The 19,777-nt window shown below is 39.8% G+C and overlaps 1 protein-coding gene across 5 annotated transcripts in view; it reads left to right on the top strand.

The window, feature by feature from the left end:
- The window catches only part of csmd3b (CUB and Sushi multiple domains 3b), a 342,676-nt gene that overhangs the window by 214,427 nt on the left and 108,472 nt on the right, over window positions 1–19,777 (top strand). For all 5 annotated transcript variants that reach the window (XM_068734381.1, XM_068734379.1, XM_068734378.1 and 2 more), the window contains exons 11-13: window positions 4,675–4,796; window positions 12,481–12,584; window positions 13,830–13,942. In XM_068734381.1, coding sequence (XP_068590482.1) covers window positions 4,675–4,796; window positions 12,481–12,584; window positions 13,830–13,942 — 339 coding nt within the window. The remainder of the gene's footprint in view (window positions 1–4,674; window positions 4,797–12,480; window positions 12,585–13,829; window positions 13,943–19,777) is intronic.

The raw sequence follows: 19,777 nt of genomic DNA, 5'->3' as shown, positions 1-19,777 counted from the left end.
TATGTTTTCTGACGTTGTCATATTCATCCAAACTCAAATTACCTAGACTTATTGGTACCATAGAGACAGACAAACACACTCCAGACAAAGGGCGTAATTAAAAATGAACATGATTGTCTCCTTGTTTTGACACCAAAATAGAAAATGCCCCCTAAAGCTTCTTGTCAAAATCATGATTTGATTTTTTTCATCTTAGCTTACCTGTCTAGTTGGTTACACATCATCCCTGTCAGAGTTACTTTAATGAGAAATTTCCCCTTTTGAGGATGATCCTTTAATAATTAATGTACTTTAATCATGAAGTCCCTTTGATGAAGAAATTATGAAAAATACTAAGGAAGTTAACCATGGTGAAAACTGACCTTGAACTTAGCTTGTAGGCATTTTGTGATGGACAGGTAGATTAAGTACAAGCATACCATTGAGTGATTCCCAAATTTATAAGAAAATACAACAGTCTATGCACTTATATCTTTGCTTGATACGGAAGCTAAACGAATAGTAATATACCAGTAAAAGTGTGCAATATCAAAACTTTCAGCAGTTTAAAAATGAGCACTGAAACCACAGATGCATTTGTGCAGCGAGGACGTTGCTGGTCTAGTAGCATGCCCTTTCCAAATAAGACCATGAATTGTGTACTTTTGAAAACTCATCCATGTGATTCGACTTTATTTTATCTTTGATTTACCTCACCCCCAATTCTGTTTATGCTCTCTACTTGGGGTGCAGGGTCAGGCGGAAAATCTGGAACAGGTAGGGTTTAAGCGTCCAAGTATGCTTCAGCAGGTATTGCTGAATGCATGATTGAACCTGAGCCCTCCACTGTGGGGATGACTCACTAACAGCGAAGGCCATCCTGCCAAGAAAACAGCAGTTATAGACCTTGAGACTAAGGCAGAGATCGGGGGAAACACTTAAGAGTTTTTGCTATGCTAGAATGGAGTACCGAGTCAAAACATTGTGAAGATGAAAAATTCAGACTACAAAAAACCCAGCAACCTTCCCGGTGCATATGGGGTGCGTCAATTATGCTCTGAAGCCATAAAACAAAACTTCAGAGAACTGTGAGGCAGGCCATTGGAGCTACATTGAAGTGTGATTCTTGCCCAAAACACAATTTAATTTTGGTCCTCATCCCAACGGTTTGTATGAGTGTGCATGTTTGTGTGTGTTTGAGAGAGAGAGAGAGAGAGAGAGAGAGAGAGAGAGAGAGAGAGAGAGAGAGAGAGAGAGAGAGAGAGAGACTCCTGGGGGAATCCAGTTGATCTGAATATACAAATTCAAAAGAGGATATGTTGTTAAACACACACACACACACACACACACACACATATACTCACTGCGGTTCCTGCCTAAAGCATTCAGTTAATCTTGCTCGTGATTCCAACAATATGCTTTTAGTACCAGATAGACCTCATCAAAAATTTTAATTTGATCTAGAATTCATTATGGCTTCAATGATAGTGTGGCCTTTTTGGCTTCAAGCCCTCTATACTGAGAGCCAGTATAAATAATGATGAAAAAGAGGTACAGAAAGAGACACAGACAGAGACGATGCTACGCAGAATGACCGACAGACAGGGAGGCTGTGAGACAACTATAATGAAAATACTTCAAGTAAAAGTCCTGCATTCAAAATCTTGCTTTTTGTAAGTTGTTACTACTAACAATAGATCAAATGTATGTGTAATGTAAAAGGTGTCAAACACAGAGAATTAGCACCCAACTGTTCACCTCTTCAAGGCTTTTTAGTATCTTTTAGCTTATTGAGCCTGTAGACTCGGCTCTCATTAACCTAATACCTTCCTGCAGAAAATAAAGACAGCGGAGTATTTAGCAGCTAAAGAGCCGGTTGTGTGTCTTTGGACATGGTGAAAACCAAAATGGAGAAACAAGAAGAGGGGATATTAGACTTCTATGCATCAGGTTGTCAGAGGAAAAACTCTAAATGAATGCTAATGTCAGCTGGATGTGTTAATAAGCAATAATTTGCCAAAACTATAGCTGACTTTATAAGTCAAAGCAGCTTTAAGAAAAAGAGCAGAAGTAATATATGATTAAAGTATCAACATAAAAAGTACTCATTATGCTGAAACATCACAACTATTAGTGGTGGTGTAATGGACCAATGTCGATCTGTGATCCGTTTGCGCGTACATTTTAAAGTTATCATGATGTGTTCACATATAATCTTGTAAAATGTGTTGGTCAGAAACTTTAATATATACAGTTTGACAACATAAATAGATATTAGAAAGGGAATTATGACCTGTTTACAATACATCATTAAAACTAATATAGACAAGATTGTTTTAATCCATAAAAGTACAATCATTTATTTCTTCATCATTTGAATTGTGGGTTTTTATGAATCCGATGTGATCCGATCCAAACCGTGAGTTTTATGATCCGTTGCACCACTACTGTTTATACATACATATACATCAAATTTTATAAACTGATACTTGTTTATAAAATCTTCACTTACGGAGCAACTAGTATCTATAGTGGTCAGCTAAATGTAGTATAAACAAGTATAAACAAAACTGGAACTGGAATTTCTTAAGAATTGAATTAAAAAGTATCATGAAATGAAAAATACTCAATGAAGCACCTCAAAATTGTACTTCACCAGTCTGCCTCTAATAAATGAAACATGCAGAAGACAGGCACAGAAAGGGATTGGAATAAAAATAGAGAGAAAGAGAGATAGACAGGGACAGCGAATGATAGAGTGTACTGTAAATCATGGAGTGTATACAATGGCTGATACAGGGACTGAGACAGCGTGAATAAAAGGTGCATAGAGACAGACAGACAGCGGGACGCAGAGAGATGGGTGGAGTTTAATATAAATTATGGGATGTTAGCTCCTCCGGTAATTCTGGTGATAACTCTCTCCACGCTATCGCTATAGCAACCCCGTTCCCACTTTGCTGTTGGCACGGTGATAGGAAGGCCATTCGTTCAGGACACGCTGATTGAGCTGTCAACGCACATGCATACACACTCTGTTACAAAGACACACACACACACACACACATTTTGAGACATGTAGATAAGTCATTTATTCACGTGCAACTCAAACACACACACAAACACACGCTTCGTCTCTGTGTATCTATCGGGTTATCAATTGCAGTGAGCTGAACACAAGAGAAGGTCAACTGCAGATGCATTCGGAATTAGAGAAACAAGCGTCAACTGGGTTCAGTCAGGGGCAAGTCAGAGACGTAGACAGAGAGACAGACGGGAGAGATACAGGGTTGTCTCAAAGGAGTCTTGTACTTGTTCTGACACTCTCTTACTGCACGACACGGACACACCCCATTACACACACAAAGAAACACAAACACACTGTGGTACGATTCTTTTACTTGAACCTTGCCTTCCTTCTAACCACTAAGTCACAGTAGTGCACTTGCATGGGTGCTTGAAAGTATGCATTTCTGTGTACTGTGTCTACATGGTAAGTGTGTGTGAACGCATGTTAAAAATGTTCTCTCACATGAAAGTCTGCTGTGACACCGCTAACTGTGTGTGCGGAAAGCCTATTATGTCGTTGCTGTGTGTTTCTCGGTTGCACAGTCCATATTAACCGCATGTGTTAATGTTCTTTTGTGTTTCTGTGTGTGTGTGTGTGTGTGTGTGTGTGTGTGTGTGTGTGTGTGTGTGTGTGTGTGTGTGCGTGCGCGCGCGCGCATGGCTGTTAACTGTACGTGTTCCCGCGGCCTACCGCTGAACAAACTAATTAAGGAACAAACACTGCTTCAAACCAACCAGAAAATTACCTCCCAACTCTAACAGGACGACCCAAGGACAGACAAGCAGGTTCTCTATCACATCCAGTCAGAACACACAGCCTAATAAAGGCTTGGTTGGTTTGTTGAACGACTAGCATGTGTCATTTTCAACACCACACTGAGTGGTAGCTTCACAGTCGGTGTTTGTGAGTTTGTATGACTTTGTGTTGACATACAGTTATATGCTTCTCTGGATTCGCATTGAGACTCTCAACTCAAACTGCATGGTACACTTTTACACCACTGGCCAACCAAATTTGGCTTTTATGCTCAAGTAGAAGCTGTATCTGTTACATCCTGCTGTGGTATCTCATGTAAGATGTGCGTTTCAGTTCTTTTTTAAGAACAAATATAATTCTTACCCTGCTAGTAGTTGGAGGTTGTTGACTTTAAATAGATTTTGAGAGTAAATTGCTGGTGAGTGTCTCTATCAGTCAATACCAGCTAATCCTGTGGTATTTCACAGCCAATAGCTTCCAATTAAGTACTTTTATCGAGGGAGATGTCGCTGACAGTATCAATAACATCGTTCTGACCTGCTGTTCTTTTTTCTGTTCTTGTCTGCATCTGGGTCTCCTCTTCTCTCTTTCTGTCACCACACTGTTAGCATTGCAGTCGTGTCACTTTTAATTGTTTTTTTTCCTACATGGCATCTTTGATCCACCAACTCTTCTATATTTTGCCGTTGTATTTGTTCTGAGACTATGCGGCTAAGCATATACCTAATGGCTTAATTATAAAGGTAATTGCCTCTCTGTTGTAGCGCGGTGACTCAACAGTACACAATTGTTGTTGCTAATACTACCAATTCTACAGTTGTTGCTGCTAATAACAATGACATTTTGTTTTTTGTTTGTTCCGTTCACAGTGAAGACGTGTGGCAGTAATCTTCAAGGGCCGTCAGGAACCTTTACATCTCCTAACTTCCCAATTCAATATGAGAGCAACGCACAGTGTGTGTGGATAATTACTGCTTCAAATCCCAACAAGGTAAATTGCCTTCTCTCTCTCCGTCTTTCTCTGTCTGTCAAGCAAACTCTCATGTTCAAATTGCTGTTGTGAATTGACACACATTGCTAATCATCATTTTGGAACTAAATGGAATATGACCATTTGATGTGTTTATTGCATTACAAATAAATTTGTGACTTGTGTAAAATACAGTATGAGTTCAGTGAGTACAGTATACCATGTGTGAGTGTAGCAACTCAGCTCAAGTTGTCTGCCTAAACTAGCTTTCAACAAGGCTTTGCGCCATTTGAATTTTACGCATTCAATGTAATTTTAATCAATATAACACAGCAGTCCGGCAATAACAAAGTCAGCTTAGCTGCATTTTTTTCATAATTGAAATATGTTGATAATAATTCATGTATGAGATACTGTAAATGATATGCTAGTCAGAGCATATCAGTGTCTAATTCTGATTGGTTAATCCTGCTGAGGGGCAGATGATAGGCTGGAGGTGAGATGATAGCTGTGATTGGTCGCTTTATGTCCCAGGAGAAATCTGATTGGTATTCAGGAGACACTTCCTTATTCCACTCAGGGTCACTGTGGTGACCGCTCTGTCGTCTATGGCAACACCTGCGTCAGAACCATGGGGAAGCACATACACATATGCACACGCTCCACGCACACTCAGATACACTTTAACACACGTGTGTGTGCTCAAATACGCACCGTGGCTCTTTTAACACCCACACAAAGACTCTAACACACACACACACACACACACACACGTTGCTGCGTTGCTCTTGCTCGCTCAAAACCTGTGTCTCTCTCTCTCCCCCTCCCTCCTCTGAATCACAACTCTCACTGTCGGAGCCCAAGGCCTCTGGTTTATGGCCTAGAGCAATACATTCTCTGTTGAAGGCTACAATGAGTATGTGACTGTTGAAGGCTATAATACTAATGCCCTTCTGCACACTGTTCATGAGTGCATGCGTGTGTGTGATGTGTGCAATAAGTTGTATATGAATGTGTATGTGTTACGTATCATTATGGAAATTGCCAAACACGTTGACCTGATTGAAGACCAGATCAGCTGAAGCTACATCAAGTCATCGTTATAGCCTCTTATCTTTAAACGATTTACGGAAAGTACCCTAACATATGCTCTCTGGTTCCATTTTATTTCATGTGCATGTCATGCACCATACTGAATCATATGCATGGCTTTTGTCACACTGTATCGTATATACAATATGTCATCCACAACGTAAAACACTACATCAAACTTGAGGTCTTCAGGGATCTGTAAATTTGTACAGCGCCGGACAAAAGAGGACGGACATCCACTGAGAACAAACACAGACACAGTGTCCGAGGGCCTAAGACACCTACCACATACACCAAACCCTGGTCCTCCCTCTTTCTCTCTTACAACATGTCCTCATTGCCCCGCACAAAATGCCTAAAATGTCTTAAACAATAAACTGATCTGAAGGAACTGGACACTTATGGAAATTGTGTGAGACAGAGGAATGGAGGCTTCTTAATATACTAAGCCCATTTAAAGAGACAGATGAAGTTACAAAGCAAGAGAAGGGGATGAGCATGACAAAGACTGACAAATCATTTAGTATTACTCCAAATGATTTCCCATTTTCATTCATTTTTCATCTCTCTTGGCAAGTTGTTTTATTCATGCAGAACACCTGTGAAGAGGCACATATAAGTGCATGAATATTAATAGTTTCATAAAGAAACTTAAAACCTCAATATGTAAATGTCATGGATTGTCATCTTAGGTACTGTCAGACTTGTCTTACTGCTGTCAGATAAGTGTCATTTCTTTCCAGTGGATTTACTTTAAAGTTGGTGAAGCCAATAGCATTAATCAATCAATTTGAAGATACATTTTTATCAAAAATAATATGTTTTTAAAGTTTAGAAATACTTCAGTGACATGCATTACAATTTAAAGGAGCAAGCCAAGTATCTTTCTGAGAAGAGCTGTACTTTAACAAAGCCAACCTGATGCATTTCAGTAGACATTTATTGAATGAAAAGGGGTGATCAAATATTGGAAGCTTTTAATACATTGGCAAATAAATCACATAAATGGCTTTGCCACACAGCATATCATAAAGATGAGGTTGTTATGTTTGATTTCAAGGTTGCTAAATGGTTTGGTTTACAGACATTGGTCACCGTCTATTTAGGAACGTTCACAGTTTGTGAACATCTCAGTGTTTGAAGGTTCATGATGGTTGAAGACTGTACATTATTTCATGGTTCTAGTGAATAGTGGCAAAAGGAAATTGCAGTTTCACATCTAGTGGAGTGAAATGTAATTTACTCATTTAAAAGCAGGCTTATGTTGGGCAGCTGGCAGAGGCAAACAGGCAGAGGGGAATAGAATATAATGGGAGCACTCATGACCTGGCATACCGGCAGTGAAAAGTTATCTTCAGTTAGGAGGCTGATGAGGGAATTAAGGGCAGGTGAGTGGTCAGTTGATCTCCTGAGGAGAGAAGGCAACCAGATACACAAACACACACTGGGACACGGACAAGAGACAGAGTCTTGAGTCTGAAGAGGGGGAAGAGAGTCATGGTGCAAGCACCACACCACATTCAGAGTAGAGGAATAGTCCCAGCTGGGCCTTCCTCTCCCACTAGCAGAACATCGCTTTTTTATTGCTTGTACACGTCTCTCCCTATTTCACCCTTTTGCTTCTTTTCTCATATTCCCCTTGCCTCATCCTTCTTTTTGTCTCTTTTTTTACACTAGCCATCCCTGTACCCCCCTCGCTCCCAGAGGCACTGTCCTCAGAATTACCCAGATTCTTCATTAAAGAGCTCAGCCTGAAACCATCATATTACTATGGAGAAAGAGGGAGGACGACGAGGGCACTCGTATCATTGCACCCATCCCCACTCATATTCTGCATTTCTCACTGTCTCCTCGGAGAGACACTGGGTTTCTATAGCACACTCTCTCTTCTCTTTGTCTCTTTCTGTCTCTGTCAGCCACATTCCCTCTATCCCTCTTTGTCTGCCCACCCCTTTGCTCCCTCTCTCCCAAGTTAAGTGTTAATGGGGTTCTATAGCTCTCTGATGTTATTGCTTCATTTAGTTTTGGCAGAATGAGCCTTTAGAGCCAATTCATTCTCCCCTGTTCTCATTTAACCTTGGGGATGGCATGACGGGATGGCCATTACTGTACTATACTCTCTACTCTTTTTTTGTCTTCTCTTCTATCTTTTTTTCAGAAAACAGATCTTACTGTACTTTTGTCTTTTCTTCATTTTCCCCATCATTTAGTTTCTTCTTTTGCTCTTCTCTTCTAATGTTGCCCTCTTCTATTATATCAACGAGTCAAAGCACTTTCTCCATATCATCCGTTTATGGTGCGTAAGTTAACGTGACATGTATTGCAACTTTATGTCTGTCTCAGCTATTTTTTTAGATCACTAGTGTGAACATGCAAATGTTAGGCCCTGCCCTGTTATATAAACTGACAGCATTAAGAATGAACTGGCTTTGCGTCACTTCACACGCATTTGCATGCCCAGTGTAATGTATAACCCATGGATATAAGAATACTACTGCAGTGCTGCCATGCTGCATATTTAGTTTAGTATCACCACTATAACCAGGGAAAAAGTAATGCCCCCGTGTTCAGTAAGAAAGGATAGTTGCACTTGTGGGTAGGCTTTCTGTGTACTAATTGGCAGGCATTGAATTCAGTAATGCCCTGTGGGCCTACAGAAATCCGACAAACACACTGAAGCCGTGAGGCAGAAATCACAAGACAAGAAGATCACTGCACTGGCTTCTTTTACTCGCTATTAGTGATTGAATGGCTCGCTTCTGCATCTTCCTGTCAAGACGAGATGTATGGCACTTTCTTTCGGGCTCAGGTTTAAATGTGGTAAACATTAAGTAAAAGAGCACTGTGATTTAAATGCATTTTTCAGTACGATAGTTGCATAGCAACAGTAAAAGCCACAGCCCGCTTAGCCTTTCCTGCAGGTTTCTGTGCAGAGTTGATATCTAGAAAAGGAGACACCTGGCGGATTCAGCTCAATGAATCAGAAGTGACGAGAAAATACAAAGTTGCAAAGGGCTTTGCCCATCAGTCTTCATCAGCTAAAGCCAGAGTCATCAAACAATGGTGCAATTTATACCATGTTCAAGGCGAGCGCGTGGCAGAGAGTTTACTGTAACACTCTCCCAGACAATCTATTATTCCACAGCCCTGTCTGTGCCCTCTTTGCATCACTGACTGTGTAGCTCGCCAGGTGTTTCAGATATTCCTACAGTAAGTGTATCTTCAAGGTATCCCTTGATCTTATTATGGTATGGCCAGGGAGGAGACTCCCCCACCTCATTGTCTCCACGACAACCAAAGGAAGTGCTTTATCAAGCAGAAATCCAATTCTGTCGCCTCATTGGCTAGAAGCCATAGATGGATGGAGAAAAGGAAGGCAGCAGCCAATTAGAAAGCGAGAGGTCCAAGCGTGTGACAGCAAGAGGGAGGGAAAGATAGGAGATAGAGAGAGAGAGAGAGATGGATGTTTCTATGAACGCAACCTATTAGAGGAGAGGAGAAATATGTAGAGTGTTCAGTTTCATCTATTGCTCGCACAAACACACACACACTACACTGAAAAAGATGCAGAACGCACGCATAAACATTAACCCACACACTGTCAGTAATGAGGTTCCAATCTAAGTTGCTTTCAGTACAGTGTTCACATTCCTACACACACACATGGGCACCGTGTAATGTAGCTATATCCCAGCTGTGTTTAATGCTGTGTGAACAGTGCTGATGTGGCATTAGGGGATTCTGTAAAGGATGTATACAAGGAGAAAGATATACAGTTTCCATCACACAAGCCCTCCTCTGACTTTATTCACTGCATGGACAAACAGGTCTTTTTCCTGCCACAGTAAAAAAAAGAAGGCTGGATGGTCTCCATTACATATATAACTAACTAAAGCCACTTACAGGCATTATTCCTAGTGCTTTCCATCAGATGCTACCTGCTCAGCAACTGATCTCCTTTAATTTTCAGGATTTGTTTTGAATTTTTTTGTCACCTGCATTGCTCTAACCCAAACAGACTTTTTTGGGGTAAAAACAGTTTTGAGGAAACACTCAATACTAACTGCATGGTCAAATGGAATCCAAATATTAACAATTCACATCTAGAAAAGGAAGTTTCTCTTTTCAGACACACAGATGCATGGCAGCTGTAGCAGCACAGCGTCAACTCACCGCTGTGACATAATAGGAACCTTTAGGAATAGCTTTCAGTCGTAAAACACTGTTTGAAGTTCTTTGCAAATATAAGCCCGGAGGGATTTGTTTATTGGCATGACATACATTTTCTTTTCAAATTAGAATTTTAATGAGCCCTGCCCAAAAGACTAAAGTCTGTATGAAATCTGACCAGTACATCACGTACTGAACATACTGTAACTACTAAAGTGAGCTGGTTATTGAAACAAGAATATGCAACAAAAGTATGAAACATGGTTATGGACATTTTCACTCTGATAATAATAATGATTAACCCTTTAAATGCAGGATCTGGTCTTGCCTTTGGATAAAATGTGTAAAAACATTCACTACACATACTGGTGTACCTTATCATAGTCTAACTTGCTGTTATGCTATTTGAAAGCCTGCTTTGTGCTTATAGGAATATTGTGATAAGTGTGAAAATGGTGACTATGTAATCACAGAAATAGACACATTAATCTCCACAAAGCTGGGCCTGTTTCTATGAGTGAGTGTTTTGCTGCGTGCGTGTGTGTACTTGCCAGAGAGAGTTTAGCAGGTTTGTAGGTGATGCTTTAATCCAATCTGCCTTACATGGCGATAAGACTGAGTCAGCATTGTGAGCAATGTTCAGATCACTGCTTCATCCTAGTGGACCCCCTCGTTTTACTGCTTTCTGGTCCAAGCAGAAGATGGTGGTGTTGGTGCTTTTCAGCTTGCTCGATTTTTATTTTGGCATGGCTTCGTCCGTTGTTGTATTTCATGTCGACGCAAAGTCATACCAAAACTAAGTCTGCTTCTGCTGCCACAAGCAAAATCAAAAATTAACTGAGCTCCTTGGTGTGAAAGAAATAAAAAATCAACCCCATGAACAAAAGCAAATCAGGCAATACTGCCAACAGATAAACAGTTTAACAGCAGGTGGGTGGAATAGCATGGCCACTGTGTTGTGTGTTCAGTTTTTCATTTGTTCCTTCTTTATTCACGGATTCAATGGTCATAGTGAGGATAAGCTGTTTATACTGCATGTCCCCAGGTGCCCGGGTTTCAGATAGTGAAGGTGAAAAAAAAACTATATTTATGATGCCTGACTCAAAGAGAATGTTTGAATACAGACTACAAAAACAGATGCTCTGAAATTAGAAGATATTGATAAGCACGTAAATATGCTCACTGTTAACAAGCCAGCATAGAGGAGACTCAGACCAGTATGATGTTTTGGATGTTTTTGAAGTCCTCCAGCAGAATATTGAATCTGGAAATCTGGAAATTCCTCACAAGGAAAGAGGAAGAGGAGGAAGGATGGGCAGAGTGAGGTTTTAGTCCCCCCCCTGAGGGTCAAGTCAGAATTCTAGTCTGAAATATTCTAACACTGCACATTGCTAGCATCAAAGACATGCTCATTATTACCCACCATTCCTCTTTGTTGCCACTTCCTTTATCCTTCCTTCTTCCACCTGCCTCCATCCTCTTCCTTCTCTCTATCTCCTCTCCTCTCTCTGTCCCTTCTCATCCTTTCTGCACATCTGTCCTTCCACCCCTTTCTCCTTTGCTCCGCCAAATGTGTTTCTCTCTGGTCTTAGATGAAACAGAAAGTGTTGGTTTAATAATTCCCGATCAGAGTCTTGAGCTCTGTGCTGATTCTCCCAGCTTTGAGTGCAGCCCAGGAGGTGTTTCTTGTCTCTTCCTAGTTCTTCTTGTAACACTGAATTAAACCATACCACATTGTGGGATGCATTAATGAATTCCAATGATTTACCCTTGGGTAAAGTATAATTTATATATAATTCCATGAGAGGGGAACTGTGTCTTTGATATGGTCATAGCTGAAAGTCTAAATATAACAACAGCTATAGAGCATACTGGCTGTGATTGGGGTCAGTGGAGGGCAATATCATTTCATGTAATTTCTCATTTAATTTTTTTGACCATGACTTACATTTTTAATTGGAATTTCTTTTTTGCTTTTTCTTATTTCAGTTCATTTTCAAAGTAATTATTTCAGCAAATCTGTACTCCGTGGTATCAGTGCATTTACCACAGCTATTTTCCTCAAGTCAAAATATTTTTGAGAAAAAAGCTGTTAAATTATGGGAATAAAATTGTAATTTCAACAGAAAGTCACAATATTTAAAGGAAAAGTTGGGGCGTTTCAGCTGTAAAGTTGAGACAAAGGCAAACGTTGTAACATTGTGAGAATAAAACTGTACTTTGTGTAATATTACAGTATGAGGGAAAAGTCATAATTCTACAAGAAGAAGTTTTCCTAAAATTGGCCCAAAAACTCTCAGGATCTTCTTCTTACTCTTCTGGCTATTGCTTTGGTAGCCCTGACTATCCTACTTTTGAATCCCAGGTTGATTTTGACTGGGTTGGTCTGGACGTAGCTCTAAACTGACTTGTAAATGTCCATGTTTTTGTTTGTGAACTTTAGGTAATCCAGATCAACTTTGAAGAGTTTGACCTGGAGATAGCCTATGATACTCTGACCATAGGAGATGGAGGAGAGGTGGGAGATCCTACAACTATACTGCAGGTGTAAGTATTACGCTCTCCTTTTACACACACCCATTTATGTCTTGTGAAAAGTTTTGTTTGTTGGCTTGTTTGTTTTTCTAATCTAAATCATTGAGGACAGTGTTTACAGATTTTAAAACCCTACAAGAAAACTTTAGAAATATAGAAACCTGACTTCGCTACATTATTCTTTTCTGAATCAAAAGTGGGAAGTCCAACACTGTATCATCTCTCTATGCCAACATGAATAGTGTACTAGCTGCTCGTAAAAAAAGAAAGGTAAAGGCAACTAAGTATCACTGATATGTTTGATTTATAATCCTTACATAATGTTTTACTTTTACTACTTTTACTAAAAAGCAACCTCCCAACGTCCTTCAAATTCAAAAACACTCAAAGCTTTTACCGTGCTTGAAAATCATGCGTATGAAGTTCAGTTGTCTTCTTAAAGCTGTTATGATGAGATGCATACAGAGCAGGGTCTGCTGTCGTACCAGGCTGATTATGGCTGCAAAACAGCTTCCCCAAAGTAATGTCATGAAATAAACTCCTTAAGTGTAAATGCAATAACTTTCAGATAATGCGCTGCCTTTGCTGCATTTCTGCATTTTCTTTTAGTGATTTTAAAAAGCAGATTGTGCCACACACAGCAGGTTTCCATAATGACCAGCTGCCTTCATGAGCAGCAGCGCTATTGTCATTCTATCAAACGCCTCACAACACAGTTAATATGTTCCGCATAAAGTCAAATTGATCAGAATAAAAACTGTGTCCATTTTCATTCTGGTTCTTGATTTAAGCCATCAGCTGCCAGCTAGCTCGAAATCCTCCATCTTCTTTGTCGCAATTAGTCAGCTCATAAAACGGCAGTCTGCATTATGTGTGCTCCACTTAAAAGATGAACCGTTCCTAAATTTTTAAAGTGCTCAGCAGTGCCCAAAAGCGTAACAGATGCGGACCTTCTTTATAGTTCACTTTGGAGTCCGTCACTGTTAAGTTTTGTGCCTAAAAGGTGTTGGCAGCCGGAAAAAAAATGGTGGATCAAATGAATGTACTCTAAGCAATTTGTTTTCCTGAGACAGCATTCCACAAAACCATAGCAAACCATATCAAAGCACAGCACAGTATGTTCCAGCAATTTGTTCACACTGAGATCAGCACTTCAGAATTTGATTACGGCTATGATTGCGGTGATGAATATTATAGTTTTTATAATGCTGATTATTATATCTATAATTTAATACTAATATATTTTTTCTGCTCCAGTCTATCAGGTAGCTTTGTTCCTGACCTGATAGTTAGCATGACCCACCAGATGTGGCTTCACCTACAGTCAGATGAGAGTGTCGGATCGATAGGATTCAAGATCAACTATAAAGGTAAGAATTGAGCATGTGTTTGTGTGTGAGAGAGAAAATCAAGAGATGAGAAAAAGTAAATGGCATCTATGTGAGTGAAGGGGAAGATATAGTTCCCAACTAAAAAACAAAGATGAGTGCAGAGGCTTTTTAGTAGGCTTTATACAGAGAAAGATGTGTTGCTAGAACAAGGAACCATCTCCGTGAGTTGTGCTCCATCACGGGTGCGCCATTCGACATTTTCCAATGATTGTGTTTGGGGAAAATGCTGTTTGGGGCCTGTGTGTGATGAACGCAGGAGTTTCAACACGTGCAGCCTCTACATCAAAATTGCTCCACAGGTCAGCACTGTTCCTGGGAATTTAGTTTCTCACTTAGCATGACACAGGCAAACATTTATGATTAAGACAAAACAAGAACATTTTTGGGACATGTTTGTTGTTTGCACGTATTGTTCCGCCCACAGTCAATCAGGTCGCCTGATGTGAGGAATTTTAAGTTTTAAAGCATTCCTAGTGCTGGATATTATGTGTCACAGTGTGTTTACTTAGGTAGTGTTAAACCAAGGAGTGTGGTCATTGAATGTATATTGAGTCTGTGTTGGGGGTTTGAGGAATGTCAGAAGGTGTAAATCTGCGGGGGAAGTGGGTAGTTCACTGAGGTGTCTGCCCAGGACAATGGGTCAGGATCCAAGGAGGAGCCCATTGGACTTCAGCCAATCGTGGAGCTGATCGATAGGTTGAGGAATGTAACTCTGGGGGGGCAAAGGAGCTGTTTGTCCCCTGAGAGAATCAGACTTCCTTCGTACTATGGGGCAGATACATCAATCTGTCCTGTGGTATGAACGGGGTCTCATATTTCTTGAAATATTTTACTATTGATAGTGTAATTTGGTTTGTGATTGTTTTGGCTTCTGTTAACAATATTAAATACTTTTGATTTTGACCTGGACCTGCTGACTCCTGCCCTGCTTGCTGATGGAACAAAGAGTGCAAAGGGGGGGGGGGGGCTGCTGCTTCTTCTCCTCAGTGGCCTTCTTCTCCACTATGGCCTTCTTCCTCTCTGTTTGAGAAATTTCTGAACATTACACTGATAATGATGTCTTTAAAGCAGGTGACTCAAGTGAATTCTCAGGATGCAGAGTAGGTTATAAACCTAGGTGTTGGTCTCTTTACACCACTGTATTAAGACAGACCAAACTTGTGGATCAAATGACATGGAAAAGATGAATTCTCTTCAGAGAAATAATCTTTTATTTTTCCATCTAGATAGTGTATTCCAGGGCATGTTTTTCAACTTTCAAGAATAATTTTCTTATTTATTTGCTACGTTTAAAATAAACGTTTGTCTAGCAATAACTGACCTTTAGCTTGAGACCAATTAAAAACAGTTTGTATCTGTCCTGTTGGTTCAGCTCCTGCCTTTACAAAGTTCTCTATTTGATGAATGTGTTGTGAATCTGATTATAGTCCGTGAACAACAAAGGGGTGAGCTTTGCTGCAGAAATTAACTTTGTGTGCCTCATTTGGGTGTCATCATCTTTGGATTTATTGTCATAATGAGGTCACAGTGTTGAGTCTTGTAATGCAATGAGTTCCAAAAGTGGTGGGACAACGGCACGCTGTTTTGATATATCTTTTGCCCTCTTTTCTCCTTGAGTTTCAATGTGAAGTTCAAACAATACAGCGATCACATGGTGATTGAAAGAAAAGACAAATGCATATGATAGTGTATTTTATTGTTGCAGCATTTTATATACAAGTGAATTGAAAAAGTGTAAAGAGTTATTCAAATAAAAAATAATGAATTACCACATGTTCACCCTTAAAAATATCTAGGGTGTCAAACCAACTTGAAATCATAATAATGATAATAGCTGCACGTATCCTCATTCATTTCTCCTGAATAATTTCCCCATAGAGATCAATAGGAAAATTAATGGAGAGAACCACCATTAGAATGCATCCATGCTTATAATAATACTCCACTGTATGAGCATGATGGCCTGGCTTTCTTTTATTTTCAGAGATTAAGCTGTCAATATTCACTACAGTAGGTATCATCTATGTGCTTTTAACAATGGAGAATACGTTTATACCGTATTTTTCCTACAAGCATAACGAAATGCCAGAAAATTGTGTGTAGTTTCCACTGGATTGGTCTAACGGTATTTTTCACAGATATAGTGGTGTTAAAGTATATGGTGACGGATAAGCAACAAAAAATGCATTTTTAGATGTTTTTTTGTTGTGAAAAGTACAAAAAGAAACATCATAAATCAAACAATTTCTCTTCTATTTCATCCCCCCATTCCTGCATTTGTACAATGCAGGAACAAAGACAAATTCACCTGGATGTATGTTATCCCAAAATTAGACTCGCTCAGTCAAACCCAAATACCCTGAAAAGTTCCATCAATACTCAAAGATCAATGTGTTTTTCTCTGAGTGCTGGCTCCATCACCCACAAGATTTACTATAAAGGTGGGCGCCTGTGCTATTACTGGGTGGCTTTGTGAGATGTATGTGTTTTTGAGAAAGAAAAAGGTGTAGAGAGAGATAGAGAGAGATATGTGTGTGTGTGTGTGTGTGTGTGTGTGTGTGTGTGTGTGTGTGTGTGTGTGTGTGTGTATGTGTGTGTGTGTGTGTGTGTGTGTGTGTGTGTGTGTGTGTGTGTGTGTGTGTGTGTGTGTATTCCCAAAGCCACATCCCGTAGACCTTGACTATGAAATATAAATATTATCAGTAGCTCTAGCCTTGCTGCAAAGTCACTGATGCACTACACAATGTGTGTGTGCGTGTGTGTGCGTCGGACAGGTCCTCCATCAGTGAGCCAACGAAGCTGTAACAAGTCACTCACTACTTTCACTCCTCACATTCCCCCTCTCCCTTCCCTCTCTGTCTGTCTCTCTATCTGTGTCATTTTTCCTCATTAGCCATCTCTCTATCCACACTCTCTCTTTCCCTTCTTTCTACAATCACAACCTTTTGCTCTCTAATGCACTGTTGTTTGGTTTCTGTGTGTCTCTCTTTCTCTCTTTCACACCCTTTTTCCTTTTGTCAGACATCCAATAGGGGTGTCTCTTGTGTTGTCTTTCAGCCGACCAGTGGTGCTTTCTATGTTTCTCTCGCTCTTCCTCCTCCTTGTCTGTGTCTATGTCTCTGTTTCTCTCTGTCTCATCATTCTCCCTCTGTCCCTCTCTCTTTCTTGTCACCATTCATCTATTATTAAAGCCAAGGTCACCAACCTAGCAACACTTTGACTCCACTCCCCGTTGCAGGGCATACAAATCACACACCCAAACTGCACATGCACACATAGCAGTCCAGACTGCCTGTACAGCAGTCTTTCCGTCTACCCTGAATCATATCGTGTCACAGCTATTGATTTAAGGGAGCGCTGTGATATTATTGACACAATTTACATTAAAGATTCAGTGCGTTTCTGTCAACTCTATGAATAAATAAATGTATCATAAGCTTATATATCTGTCTGCACAGTCCATAAAGAGGTCTCATTGAGGTTTTAGACCATAATTTATCTGTGTGTGTGTGTGTGTGTGTGTGTGTGTGTGTGTGTGTGTGTGTGTGTGTGTGTATCGTTTTGTTAGTGATTGTGGAGTTATCCGATACCTCTGTACAAGCACCTTCAAAGCATAATATTTTCCTCACATGTGCTTTATCATTTGGGTTCAGCATCAATAAAACAGCATTTCAGTGGTTTGTTTTCATTTTCTGAGTAATGAAAAAAATATCGAGTGTGTTACTGCATGTAGGTATGTCAGGGTTTCTCTGTTTATATTTACAGAACAATGTCTGACTTACAATTGTTATTTGGTTGGTTTGAAAATGATAAGTTATAGCAAGTCACTCAATAAGATTACAATGGTATCTCAGGTTATTTCCAGTGAATCTATTATCTACAGTGTCCATTCTAATTTACTTACTATAGTTTTAAATACAGTTTTGACTTTTTGAATGGGGTAAGAATGAGAATAATAATTAGTACAACACTTTATGAATTGTATGAGCCAGTCTTGAAAACTTTACCTCATGACAGTACACTGATATTATACAAATAGTGTTCTAATTGTTTACGTCGCTTGAATAAATAAAACATATTCAATATGTGAATTTATATTATTATTCAAACTGAATGACTAACATCATACAACACAGAGCGGGCAGAGGAAATGCGCTGAATTTTCTTCTTGGAATGGGCAGATATCAGATAAACTTTTCTGAATAAAGTCCATCTCATAAATTAATATATGTAATGTAATATTACACTCATATTCTTAGTCAGAAGGGAGGCTCTGTGTATTTGGTGTCACCTGCTTCAGTTCCTCTTCTCATATGTCTCTTTGTCATCAGTGATTGTTTTGTGTCTTCAAATTGTCAGTAAGATCTCTGAGGGGCCTCAGCAGTATTCTGTCTCCAGCTCATCTTACTTTTGAGAATTTAGAGCGCTGCCATTGCTGTCCTTAATATAAATGCAACAGCTGCCAATTGGTTTGACGCAGGATTCAACACTCCACACAGAGAAAACCTCCTGCCCCACTTAGGAGTAGCAGCTGATTCCTGCCAATTGAAACAGGCACAGGTGCTCATTTGCACCTCAGTCACCTGCTGCTCGCTGAAGCCACATTGTGACCATGGATGTGGCAAGTAAAGACACCTGTCACCACATCAGATTGATTGATCAGGTGGACAGTGTGTGCTGTGTCTGTTTTGATGCCAGACATGAAGGCCATCGGAACTGGATAATAAATACCCTTTCTAATATGTATTTATATATAAGTTAGGACAATTGCTCAGTAAAATATACATTACCAATATAATAAGTAGTGTATATTTCAATAAAATACATAAATCTGCTTTTAAGATATGTCTGCATGTATAATCATTTACATTTGCAACATGGTGGCCTAAAATGAAAAAAAAAATTAAAAAAAAGCAGTGTGCAAATATTTGTCTCACCTCTCATCCATTTACATTGAAATACATGGAAATGGTGAATTTGAGAATTTCTTTCCAGCAATGAGTTATTCCCTCAAGCCCCGGCTTTTTTAAGTGCATCATTCCAGCATTATCCCATCATCCTGTGTTATATAACGCTGTGCTTGGAGACTACAAAGTGCAGCATAAACATCAAGTGCCTGCCTCGCAGCCAGTTGTAAAAGAAGGCTAGATGGTACATGTATCTCATGACAAATGTTTTTGTTATTTAGTTTGCTTAAAATGCTAGATATTACTTGGTTTATCACATAAAATGCGATTAGCTTACCTGCAATTGCTCTGCAGCTTAAGGCCCATGTGTCAAACACATGATACTGTCAAGAGAAGTATGAAGACAATTCTCATTCCTGCATTTGATTCTAACTCTATCATCGCTGTTTGGGCTGCTATTTTTCTCTCCTCTTCACCGAGTTATAATGTCAGCTCTTACTTTTGAGATTTCATTTTAGATTTTTCATCTGTTTTTTTATAGTTTTTAATATGTGATGTATTTTATAGGAGGAGAGGATGTCAAGGTGGATTTTTACAGCACAGCTGACCCCTGGTTGGATAGATCGGTTGTGTGTGCGCGTGCGTGTGTGTGTGTGCATATGTTTGCGCATGTGTGTGCGCGTGTGTGTGTGTGTGTGTGTGTGTTTGTGTGTGCGCACGCGCTGGGAGGGACAGAGAGACTGCAATGTGTGTGTGTGTGTGTGTGTGTGTGTGTGTGTGTGTGTGTGTGTGTGTGTGTGTGTGTGTGTGTGTTTGTGTTTTCTTCATGTCTCCCTGCATTTATGAACCCACATGTTTCTGGTTTTGGATGTAACTGTAGATGAGTTGAAAAGATTGACATGTTGTC

The sequence above is a fragment of the Cebidichthys violaceus genome, unplaced genomic scaffold (genome assembly GCF_023349555.1).
Source record: "Cebidichthys violaceus isolate CVI_PGR_0920_01 unplaced genomic scaffold, fCebVio1.0.p SCAF_63, whole genome shotgun sequence".
In the NCBI taxonomy this organism is placed as follows: domain Eukaryota; kingdom Metazoa; phylum Chordata; class Actinopteri; order Perciformes; family Stichaeidae; genus Cebidichthys; species Cebidichthys violaceus.
This window is presented reverse-complemented; position numbering and strand designations above follow the sequence as displayed.